This window comes from Stegastes partitus, unplaced genomic scaffold (genome assembly GCF_000690725.1).
Source record: "Stegastes partitus isolate 25-593 unplaced genomic scaffold, Stegastes_partitus-1.0.2 Scaffold1356, whole genome shotgun sequence".
Lineage (NCBI taxonomy): Eukaryota > Metazoa > Chordata > Actinopteri > Pomacentridae > Stegastes > Stegastes partitus.
The window spans coordinates 175,203-187,540 of record NW_007579087.1 but is presented as its reverse complement, the minus strand read 5'-3'; the positions used below and the strand labels follow the sequence as shown (position 1 = coordinate 187,540).

General features: G+C 44.5%; 1 protein-coding gene across 1 annotated transcript in view; it reads right to left on the bottom strand.

Annotated features, from left to right (window-relative positions):
- Positions 1–652: 652 nt before the first annotated feature.
- The window catches only part of LOC103369975 (transducin-like enhancer protein 2), a 17,613-nt gene continuing 5,927 nt past the window's right edge, over positions 653–12,338 (bottom strand). The window contains exons 2-3 of the mRNA XM_008298849.1: positions 4,183–4,280; positions 653–1,039 (exon numbers count right to left, since the gene is read on the bottom strand). Of these exons, the coding sequence (XP_008297071.1) occupies positions 832–1,039; positions 4,183–4,280 (306 nt within the window). The 3' untranslated portion in view covers positions 653–831. The remainder of the gene's footprint in view (positions 1,040–4,182; positions 4,281–12,338) is intronic.

Below are 12,338 nucleotides of genomic sequence, written 5' to 3'. Positions count from 1 at the left end.
TTAGAGGGAAATGGATGTGACATTTTCACACATGTTGGTACTGATTACACGGTTCTGGTCCTCATAAGGACAGAAGAACGACGATGTGTACGTGCAGGCGGATGAATGAGAACGTCTCCCGAGTGTTGGTGTGTTTTTATCTGCTGATCTCCTGCCTGTCTGTGTGCTTCTACATCCATTTGTCTGTCTGCCAGTTTGCCTGTCTGCTTGCTTTCTCTCTCTATTTGTCAGTCTATCTGTCTGTCTGGGTCTCTCCCTCTTTATGTCTATCCATCTGTGTGTCTATCTAGCTTACGGCCCTGATCCTGCCTGCTCTCCCAGGTTTATGAAATGCGAGCAGCTTAGCAGATGGTGCATATCGTATTCTGGTCGGCTCTGTGTGGGTTTTGTACCGCAGACGAAGGCTTACGATACATGTGAGCCTTTAGTCGCGCAGACACACCGACACGGGGAAGCTCAGGCTGTTAGCGCAGCAGAGAAAACGCAGCAGAGGAAGAAGAAGACGATGGAGCAGCGTCGACGGTTTGAAGAAAACACGGTGAGGGGTATGGAAATAAGAAAAGGTGTGCTTCTGAGAGATCAAGGTAAAACAGAGTCGAGCTGGTTTCTACCACTTCATTGTGGGAATTTGCAACTTTCTTCTGCTTTTATTGATTTTTAAAACGCATGTAAGTAGAGTAAATAGTCACCAGGGATTCAGTGCGTCTATTAATCTAAATGAAGTGAGAAACTAATATGACACAGTGAAGTAAAGAAAAAGAAGGGATCCTGAGCAGCAGAGGAACAAAAGGCAAACAGGAAGACAAACAGAGCTTCCATGAACACCAGCCATCAATCCGGCTGATGAAAAAGCGCACAGACAACTCCCCAGACTGTAAGTCCTGCATAAGAACCCATCAGACTCTTGTCAGAGTTTCTGAGCGGCCGGAATAACAAATCGCCGTGTAGCTGTGCTGAAGGTGTGATTGGACTCACCATGATGTAGTGCCTCTGCATCTCCGTCTTCTCGCTGGCCAGCTTCTCACACTCCAGCTTCAGGCTGCACAAGGACGGAAAAGGACACACACACGTGGATTAAATGGCGTATTTGCATCCAGTCAAATGAATTATAATTTCCACGGCACTCGGATATTGCAGGGACTCGGATATTGCAGGGGTCAAACACAGTTTAGGGACCCATCAGGATATGTGAGAATGACTTGTAGCTGTACGGCGGGGCGATATATTACTGCTGGAGTGACACTGAAGGAAAAAGCCTTTATGGTGGCAGCAGCCAGCAGAGTCAGTCTGATTCTACCGCAAGTCATCACATGTTCTGCACATGTGTGACTCCGCATGTATGTGACGTGTCATCTGCTGAGTTCTACTGGCGATGGGTCCAGACAGACGACACGCTCTCTGTTTACGTCGAGCCTTTTCATTGCATTCTGATCCATTCCTGCATTCGCTTGCTGCCAAATTCACCTCAAAATGTGTTTCAGATTCTCTGCCTAAGTCAATAATGGATTAAATAAAGCAAAAACTTTGCAAATGGGAGCCTCTCAACATCCGCCCGTTGTTCAAAAAAGGCTTCATGGCAGGTGCGCTGTTAACATGCAGCTGCTCGAGATGATTTCAGCCGTCGAGTTCAGGTGAGAACCAGGTTCTGAGTTTAACAGCCAACATTCAAAAAACCTGAATCAGAATCAGCTGTTGTCGGCCCAGAACACAAACCAGGACCGTTTGTCTTTGCTCTCAATGTATTTACAAAAAACACAACATGCGTTTAAACCAGAGCAACAGGTTAAAGGAAGGAAACGTGTTTCAGCTCCGAGCACTGCTGCAGATATCTGATCATCTATCTATATCTGTCACTAAATCTATCTGTAGCTAAACCAGACGGTTAGCGCAGGAACTAATACAACTACTAACCATACAGACGGAGTTATGGAGGCTTTCTATGCATGAGGCGGGTGGTCGACAGAGCGATGGAGCAAAGTGAGGTGTAGCTATAACAGAACATTATCAGGATTAAAGTAGGAGGTTTATTATAATGAACGATGCAGCGTCATGCTCGTTGTTTCTGGATAAATGTGTGCATCAGGGAGACGCACCGGTCCAGACCGTGAGGTTAAGCAGCGCCGCTGTATCGCAGCAGGCTGTCCGACGAGTCCACTGAGCTGTGAGCAGGAGGCTGCTGCATGTTTGAGTCCAGGACTGTTTATCTCTGAGCCAAGGTCACTTCTGGTCAGTCACATGATATCATGAACATCAGTGACCTCCAGCTGCACAAAGCTAAAGACCTGAACCAGCTCACGGGTCAGTCCTCCCTAAATCTCTCTGCTCAGCCTCCTCTCACTGTCCTGATCAATACCTTCTGATGGACACAGATTATTTTGAATTTCCTGATGGTGTTGATTTAAAACACATTTTGGTTTGTGACATAAACTACACATCACCAGTCGACTTCTAAATTATCAGGTTTTTTACTAACGTGTGCTCAAAGGCGAGATTTTTCATGACGGCATCAATTTATTATTATTTTTTCCTATTTTGAGCCACCCATAACCAGACTATTTGATCCACTAGTCCAGATTTTGCAGATTCTGAATCGATGACATGATGAGAAACACCAGCGAAGGTTTCAGGCTTTTATCTGTAAGCGTTCCTGAGATGTTGTCGTTACGTTTCTGCACTGAAAGTGGGTCAACGAAGCCACATGTGATGAAGCGATCTAAAATTTCACAGATTCTATTTTTAAAATCCATATTTGTTTATAAATATTTTTTTTAAAGTTTTAAGCCAATCAGAGGCGGCCGAGCAGAAGAACTCTGATGATTTAAAAATGAAAAACCCAAATACTTAATTGGATATTTTAGACACCGTAATACAATCTCAGCTACCACAAACTCATCACGCTGTTAAATAATGAGATGACAAGAGCCAAGTAATAGAAATAACTGGAATTAAAATGCAGCATTTCAACATTAAATGAGATATTGGTGATATTTTATGAAAGTCAAGGCTGATGGAGGCTGAAGCCATGATCCCTCATCGACTCCCGTGATGACTGTAAATGTGTAGCTGGAACAAAAGGAGGCGAAATGTGATGTAAAGACTGAATTCCATGTGAGAGGCTGCAGCTCATTATGGGTTTACAACCATATTTTATATGAAAGGTGAAAGGATGCCACTCGTATTATCTCTGTTTGGTGGCGTATTGAAGCCTTCAGCTTCCTCTGAGCTGCAGAACAACATGTTGTCTGATAATAGAGTGAAAGAGGAGCGTCGGGGCGACTTCTTCTTCACCGAGGAACAAAAACTAGTTAACCGCTGACATCTATGAAGCACATTTACATTTACAACCTCTACTGTACTCATTCACTCCACCTGTACGTTTATCCGTCGTATTGTGAGAACGTTCTGAGCTCAAGTGGATCCAGAACACAACGGGCCTGACACTGATCTGATCTCAGCAAATCCTGCATTTGCACTTTTTATATTCAGTTTTTTGTCTTTATTTCTTTCTAATGTTTCGTTTGTCTTAAACTCTTTAACGTTTTACGCCTCGTCGTCGTTGTTGTCAGACCTCAACACATCGACACCGAAGCTGCTGCGACTCCATCAGCGTTCACACGGATGCAGAGAGAAAAGGAACTAAAATTAAAGATAATTGTCTCAGTTTAGAGGATTAATTAGCATATACCTCATGCCGAGTCGCGCTGGAACTCAAACTGCTGCTGTATTGACATTAACAGCGTTATGTGGATTATTTCTGGAGCGTTTATCCGACTCAGGGGCTGAGAGTTGGCCGACAAGTTTGGGTTTGAAAAGAACCAAAAAAAGACGAGCGAGGAGACGCAAGGTCCTGGATGTTGTTTAACTCAGAGTAGAATAGAATAGAATAGAATAGAATAGAATAGAATAGAATAGAATAGAATAGAACAGAAATGCTTTATTGATGTCTGAGGGGAAATTCTGTCGTTACAGTAGCGAGCAGAAAATGTAAATAGACCACCACAATACGAATAAATTAGAGACATGTACTAAAGTGTCAAATGCACACTACAGTAATAATAGACAGTGAAATGTCGTGCCAACATTTATGGTTTTGTTTTCTTAATAAAAGTCACAAAACATTTGTAAACTCGTCTGTGTGTGAGCATGCATACGGCCTGTACGTGTTGTGTGTCTGTACTGTACCTGTGATACTGAGCCTGGAGGAACTGGAATTCCTCCTTGATGCGGTCCAGAGTTTCCAGGACTGTGAACTTGAAAGACTGGCCAGGCTGCAATGGGACCTGCACAGGAACAAGGAGAGAGGAAGAAGGGATGAGAAGACGGATATGGACGCGTGCACGTGGCCGTTGGAGAGAAGACTGCACGCACTGTTCCTCTGCTGCATGTGTGTGTCGGCGAGGAGAGAAGAAAAAAAGAGCCAAGATGAAAGTGAGAGGGAAGGTCACTTCCCCTTCCCACACATCATAAAGCCTCGTCCTCTCCCTCTCTGTTCTCCACCTCCTCTAATGACTCTGCCTCCTTCCCTCCGCTGCCCCCATCCTTTTCTTCCTCTCCTCCGCCTCTCCCTCGCTTCCACATTAGCATCCTCTCCACTCTGCCAGGTTGCTAATGTATTCCAGCCTACAAAGAGCTGAGAAGGGAGGAAACATCAAATGAATAACTTATAGGGAATCACTGCACCGTCTCTCACCTGCTAAAAGCTAAAGAAGGCCCAACAAAACAAGCACCTCCCAGGGGTCCAGCACCACCAGCAGCCCTCCATGTCTGTCTAAAGCGCTTTCGACAGCAGCCCTCCTCCTCCATCGTCTTCATGAAGTTTGAGAAACAAGGGCAGCGCTGATGTTTTTGATGCTGTAGTTCTTCTGTTTGGAGATGGTCTGGAGTAAACAGGCGCTTTTTTTCTTGACAGTGTCAATTCTCAGAGGAGTTTTTAATATAAGAAGTTGCCGTTTTTTTCCCACATTCGTCTCCTTTTTTCCCTCCCAACTCGGATTGGCTTATTCTGCCTTTAACAGCGGACTCCCACTGTCAGCCCGGGAGGATGCAGCCTGCCAGGTGTCTCTGCCACTTCTTTTTCAGTCACTTCTTATCACCTGTCAGCGAGCAGCCTCAGCAGGACCACTGAGGTTCACACCAGCCCTCCTCAGATCCCACCTCCCTCTGCACCAGCGCGCTGATGCTGCAGCGTTAGCACAGACGGCTTCCACCCACAGAACCACAGAACCCAGCCCACGGTGCCGGCGAGGCCTCCAGCCAGGCCCAGAGCGTCGGAGGAGGGGACGGGATGCTGCAGCGGCGGCCAATAAGGCCACTTGGTTTCCTGGGAGGACGTGTAACATTAATGGAGCGCTCTGCAAACATCAGACTATAGTACAGGTGCCATAGCGTGACTGCTCAGTGGACGAATAGAGACCAAGTACAACAGCCACACCGCTAAAGGTGTTCTGGAGCTGCAGGTAAAGTAAAGCACTGGATCTCATTCATGGTTCTACTGCTGTGGATTCAACCAACTAAAGCTTAAACTGGTGCTCAAATTAAGTTTCCTTCAACTTTAAATTTTAAAAATGAAAATGAAGCCGTGCCATGAAATCCCATCTGTAAGCACATGAAGATAAAACCATCACGCAGAAGTCGACCAGTGATGTTAAACCGTACGTAGCTACAGAACTCATGAATCTCATTCATCGTTCTCCGTCTTAGTGACTTAAAATTACATTTAAACCTCTGAACTTTTCCGTTAGCATTCGTGCATCTGACGTTCCTCAAACGTTCCTGAAACGTTCCTGCTGCTCGTCTGCGACTCAGCCGCCGTTTTTCTTCAAGTAAGAACACAAAGTAAAGAAAAGGGGGGAGAAAAAAATGCAGTTTTAACGACTACATCCTACTTTCTGTTTCATATTTGTGTGAATACGCAACTTGGAAGAATCAGAAACATCAAGTTAGTTTGTTCTCTTTGAGGGGAATCACGTCATTTATCTGACTTGTTAAGTTAAACTGGATGAACTCAGTTCAGTCGTGTCACCAGTTGAGGCTCAACTCCTCCTTTGCACAGGACCCAGGAACCCACGTTTATCTGATCCAGCAGAAAAAAACTAACTTTAAGAGGTTGGGTTCATGATTTTTGGTTTCTAATCAGGTTCATCTTCACCGGGCCTCTGAGAGCAGAACCCAGATGAACTCCTCAGACCAGCTTTGAACCATCTCTCTGCACTTTGTCCACTTATCCGTCAACTAGGGTGCAGCCGGGCGGCTATCGGGCCGCGGCTAAAAAGATTGGCGGTTTCAGTGGCTGGGCTTCATTAGTCTAGACAAGCACAATTCAATTAGATTTCAATTAGTGCGACGGTGGAGGTCAGAGACGCGGTGGGTTCCCCAGTAATTAATCCGCCGAGCCGAGCTGAGCCCGAGCTAAACTGAGCCGAGGCAGGCGGAGCGAGGACGTCTCGATGGCCGCCGTGGGGGGTGGGGAGGGCGGGATGGACGGGGGAGTCTGCCAACAGATCCCCACTGACCTTGATTCACACACTGAGCTGGGGGAGGGGAGGAGGGTTCAGATAGCGATCTGGCAACACGCAGATAACACACATGCAGCCATAAGCGCATTGCAACAAAAAGAAAACACACAAACAAACAAACACACACACACACAGTGCAGGTTCACACGCTGAGCGGGAGGACACACAAAGCCGGAGAGGGAGGAGGCATCTGACAGCCGGGCGGAGGGACGGAGTGATGGACTCGTCTGACATCCTCACACAGGAATGGAAGCAGCAGCAGAGAGACGGATGATGGAGGAGAGCTGAGGCTGCTGGATGACAGATATTCATCCATTCATCCGTCTGACACCGAGGGGCAGGAGGAGGCTGAAGTCACCCCCTCACTCCCTCCTCAGTATCTACAGACTGCCTCATAGTCAGCTAACAGCCAGGACTCCCTCTGGTTCTACACATTCTGACAAATGCTGGAATTTCTGTTTAAATAAAATGTGTTTTAAAACCTGCCTGTGGTTTTGGGGTTCGGAGGGTTAAAGTCCTGCACAGAGGAATCACTGAAAGCAGAATTTTGTTTTTTGTGCTTTTCTACAGAATCTCTAGATTTTGTTTTTAGCGATTTTCAAAATAAAAGCATGGAGCATAAAGTCACTTTGAGGAAATATCACACCTTAAGCTCAGATCTAGTTCATCTCTCTAGAACTGCACGTCACACGTCTGAACATTAACATTTAGTCACTGGCTCTGATAACTGGAGGAGCTGTGGCCATTTTTCTAACACGTCGTTCAAATCTTCATACAGCTTCAGGGTTCAAATCCTGCGTTGCTACATGAGCTTTATTGTTCTGCAGTGTTTATGGAGGAGGAGGAATCGGCAAAAGCAGAATTTTTTGATTTTTACAGAATCTCGAGAGCAGATAGGCTGTTTTTAGCAAATTATAATGACGTGATTTTAATTAAATATCATGAATTTGTGGTTAGATTTTGTTAATTTTGCCAAAGAAAAAGAAAAAAGCTGTTCACTAACCTGAAAATTCTGTTTTTACTGTTTCTGACTCTGATACATGATAAAGACGGAGGCACCAGCAGGAGCAGGATTTGTAGTTTTTTTTTTTTAACAGAATATCCAGTTTTTAGTTTTTAAAAATGAAAACATGTAGAATAAAGTTATTTTCATGAAATCTCACGGTTTTAAATTTAAATTCGGATTAATTTTCTCGACAGACCTGCATGGCACATGAGCTGTTTGATCGCCATCTGAAAGTTTAAAATATTGTTTCTGGTTCTGATAAACTTTTGTTTTTAAGATAATTATGGTTTTAAAATGAGCCTGAGGTTTAAAATCCTGCTTTACACGTGTTGTTTACAAAAACTGAGGTTTTCTTTAGCCTCCTGTTTATGGTTTAACTTTTATTCCACTTGTTCTTCTCTTTACTAGGATGTGGTATTTTATTATTTCATCTGTTGTCATTGAACTGATTCCTTTTGAGAATCTTTTACTGTTTTTCTTTCTGGTCTTCTGTTCGACTGGCCGACCGTCTGCTCTTCACTTGTTCTTGCCCTCTCTGTTTAAAAGACGCTGTATAAATAAAATAAGTTATTATTATATAGTGCGTCGTGGCTGATTTCTGTGGTCAACACCACCTCGTCTCTCCGCCCCGTGCACCGTCCACAGGCCTCGTGGTGATTCTGCCTCCACCATCTGCTGCCGTGCACACATGAGCACACAGACAAAGTGCTGCTGGCGGGTTACATCAGCACCACTAAGTCATATAACAAAGCCCATAGTCACAGATCAGGATTATACAAGAGATCCGCCAGTCGCAGTCCTCTGATGAGACCAGAGATCTGAAAGCCTTTCATCCGGCGGACGAAAAGAAAAAAAAACTCCAAAAATGTCTTACTTTTGATTTTCCAGTTGCACCTTTTTGAATGAGCTTTATAGCCCCTGGGGCAATTCTTATAAGCAAAAAAAGAAAGAAAAAATACAAAAAACCTGAGTTATGAAGTCCTCAGGCTAAAGGAGAAAGATTCCTGCTCGTCTGAAATCTGTCTGTCAGGATAAAGAGAGTCGTGTGGAGAGCCGGCATCAAATTAGTTTAACAGTAATAACAGGAGACTTCCTCCAGGAAACCAGGAGCCCTTCACAGTAAAACCCAGTTATAATGTTTACTAAGGCGGAGCAGAACTTTTAGCTTTTACAGGATCTCTGGAGCAGATTTTCTGAAATAAAAACATGGAGCATGAAATCATTTGAAGCTTAAACTTGATTAATTTTCCAAACAGAACCACAAGGCAGACATGAGTAGTTCAATGATCATCTGAAAGTTAATTCTAGGATTTTCTCTGTTTTTATTGTTGGTTTGTGGTAAATGGAGGAATTTTGGCTTTTTTTTTTTTTTTTTTTTTTTTTTTAAATCTTTTTAAAACCAGTCTGTGGTTTTGGGGTTTGGAGGGTTAAAATCCTGCATCGTTCTGCGGGGTTTACTAAGACGAAGGAATCAGCAAGAGCAGAATTTTTTGATTTTTACAGAATCTGCAGAGTTTGTTTTTAGCAATTTTCAAAATAAGAGCATGTAGCATAATGTGTTTCTGACCATATATCATGATTTGAAGCTTGGATTTGGTTAATTTTGCCAACAAAACTTCACGTGATTTGTTTGCTGACCGTCTAGAAATTGAACATTCTTTGTTTTTACAGCTTCTGCTGATAAATGGTGGAATTTTTCTGTCTTTCAAACCTGCCCCCAGTTTTGGGTTTGGAGGGTTAAAATCCTGCATTGAGCTAAATGTGCATCGTTGTGCAGTGTCTACAGAGACGGAGGAATCGGCAAAAGCAGAATTTTTCATTCTTTACAGAATGTCTAGAGTATATATTAAGCAATTTTCAAAATAAAAGCATGGAGCACAAAGAGATTTTGATGTAACATGATTTTAAACTTAGATTAGGTACATTTTCCCAGCAGAACTGCACATCACATGTCTGAAAAGATTTAAATTCAGGTTCTGGCTCTGATAAATGGTGTTATTTTGGCAATTCTTACAAGATAATATGTCTGAAATCTGCCTGCGGTTTTGGGGTTCGTAGGGTTAAAAATCCTGCATCGCTACATGAGCTATACGTGCGACGCTCTGCAGTGTTTACAAAGACGGAGGCATCAGCAAGTCGCGCCGTATGTACACCAGAACAAACATTTGTTCTTGGAGTGTATGTGTTTCATCTCTCCTGTATTGTGACAGATGGCAGCCCAGACTGTTCGGGGTCCGATAGCGCGTCACAGAGGGCCAAAAAAACAGCCGAGCGCCTCCTGTGTTTTCATGAGTATTTATGTGTGTGTGTGTGAAAGCGCCATATCATGCAGCATCCTGAAACCCAAAACTGATCCAGTTAATCTGGGAGCTGGAGGTGGAGGAAGACACAGAAAGGTCACTTGTGCACAAACACACGGCGGCGGCGATGGTGGACGGGCAGCATGTGGACGGCAGTCAATCACAATTTGGACGAGCTGGCACGGGCAGCCGGAGAATTAGGAAGGATTATCTACGGGGGGATGGGAGGCCTGGTGGTCCAGGCCCGTTCTACTGTATCACATAACCGTCACCTGTCTGTCAGGGTCCGTCTGTCTGTCTGATTCTAACACTTGATTAACTTGCAGTGATGATGATGATGATGATGAAGGCAGCAGCTACGACACAAAGGAGAACATTTAGTCTGTTCCAGGATCACACCGCCAGAAACCATCGCGCGTCCTTGAGGTCGATCAAACACGCCCACAATGTTTGTCTTTGTTTGTGAATATTTAACCCCTCAGTCAGTTTGCTTTCTGGCTCCCGTCACATTTCTGCTCAGTGTGGCCTCGTTGTAGGATGAAGTCCTGAACCTCCATGGAAACAGCACCACCACGGCCAGGAGGAGACGGAGCTCTCCATCATCTGTGTAGCATCACACAGCTACAGCGCTAAAATAAAGCACGTCAAAAGAAAAAAACTTTCTTTACAAAAACGTTAGAAATGGAATCGACTTGAACATTTCTCTAAGTCGGGCTTAACAAGACTGAAGAAGGTTGAGGCTCCACAGACGCTAGATGTTCTCCTACATCCATGTTTTCATTTGTTTAACTCCTCTCTGCTCTGTGGAAGCGTACAGAGTCTTATGACAGCACACGGTTTGTTTTTTGCACATTTTTTAACTCAAACTTGCAGAATTAACTGATTTTGATTAAACGTAACGATTTCAAGCTCAGATTTGGTTCATCGTCCCGACAGACCTTCTTCCTTTAATGACTTCCTGGAACTTTTATGATTCTGTTCTTTCAGTTTCTGTCTCAGAAAATTTGAGTAACTTTTGGATTTTTATTTTTTAAAGATAATCTATGTCATGTATGTAAGTTGTGCAGGCTAAATCCTGCGTCGCTTGCATCCATGTTTATTTACAGGTCTGAATGCTAACGAACAAATCCAGGACGCGCTCCTTAAAACTGCTGCGTTCCTTTATTTCCATGATTTTAACAATAATATGATCCTTCTGCACATTACAGACCCGGTAAATCATCTGCATGTTCCTGTGCAATCTGTGCAGCTGTCTAATAACTTGTAGATATTTGTTTTGCTTTTTTATTTTAATTTTCCATCATTCCTTACATGTTTTCCTACTTGCTGGTGTTCACTGTGTCGTGCACCTAAACTCCTGACATGTGAAGACAGATCCTCGTCTGTAAAAAGCAGCATCATGAGGTTCTGTGCAGCCTTCACAAACCACCCCGATGCTCAAACGTCCATCATTAGTTCTGGTAACGATATTACATGGTGGAGTATTAGCAGTAATGGACCCACACAGTTCTGTCTAAAGACCTTCTTCTCAACTCCGTCATGCAAATCTCTCTCTGACGACTTCAAACTTTCTCTCCCTCCATCTCCAAGCGATGCTGCCTCACTGGTTGCCGTTCTAGCTCTCAGTCAGACTTCAGGTGTTTTATTAGGTCAGTCCGGTTCCATCCGTCTCTCTGCCCGTCCGTCCGTCCGTCCGTCCGTCCGTCCGTCTCATGGACGTCTTCTGTTCAAGCTGCTGCCTGTGTTTCCACCACCGGCTGCAGGAGAGAAGCAGCGACTGGAAAACACATGCAGGTCTGGGAGTGATTGGGAAAGAAATGATTCTGTCTGCTTGTCTCCTCCGTCGATCTCTTTAGCCTCTGGCGCTCTTTCCAGCGACACATGAGCGTTCACACGGCGGAGGCAGGCGTGTCCGAGCACACACGCATTCATTCAAGCACAGCAGCCACTGAACAGCCTCTCTTCCTGCTGCCCTTTCTCTGGCTGCTCCGTCTTATCCTCCCTTCTCTTTTTTTCTCCTTTTTCCCGCTCTTTACTTCTCCTCCTTCCTCCCTTTGTTCCTCCTCTTTGCCTGCGTCTCGCTGAGACAAGCAGAGACACATTCAGATAGCACATGAAATAATAATTGGCTGGTGAAATATTTAGGGAAAAGGCACATGAATAGATGAGAAATGCCAAGTGTGGCAGAGGAGTGTCAGCGGCCCTTGTGTACACGTCTGTGTGTGTGTCTGTGTGTGTGTCGGTGTGTGTGTGTGTGTGTCAGTGTGTCTGTGTGTGTGTGTGTCTGTGTGTGTCTGTGTGTCAGTGTGTGTTTTTGTGTGTTTGTGTGTGTGTGTGTGTGTGTGTACACGTCTGTGTGTGTGTCTGTGTGTGTGTGTGTGTGTGTGTACACGTCTGTGTGTGTGTCTGTGTGTGTGTGTGTGTGTGTGTACACGTCTGTGTGTGTGTCTGTGTGTGTGTGTGTGTGTGTCTGTGTCTGTGTGCGTTTGTGTGTGTCTGTGTGTGTACATGTCTGTG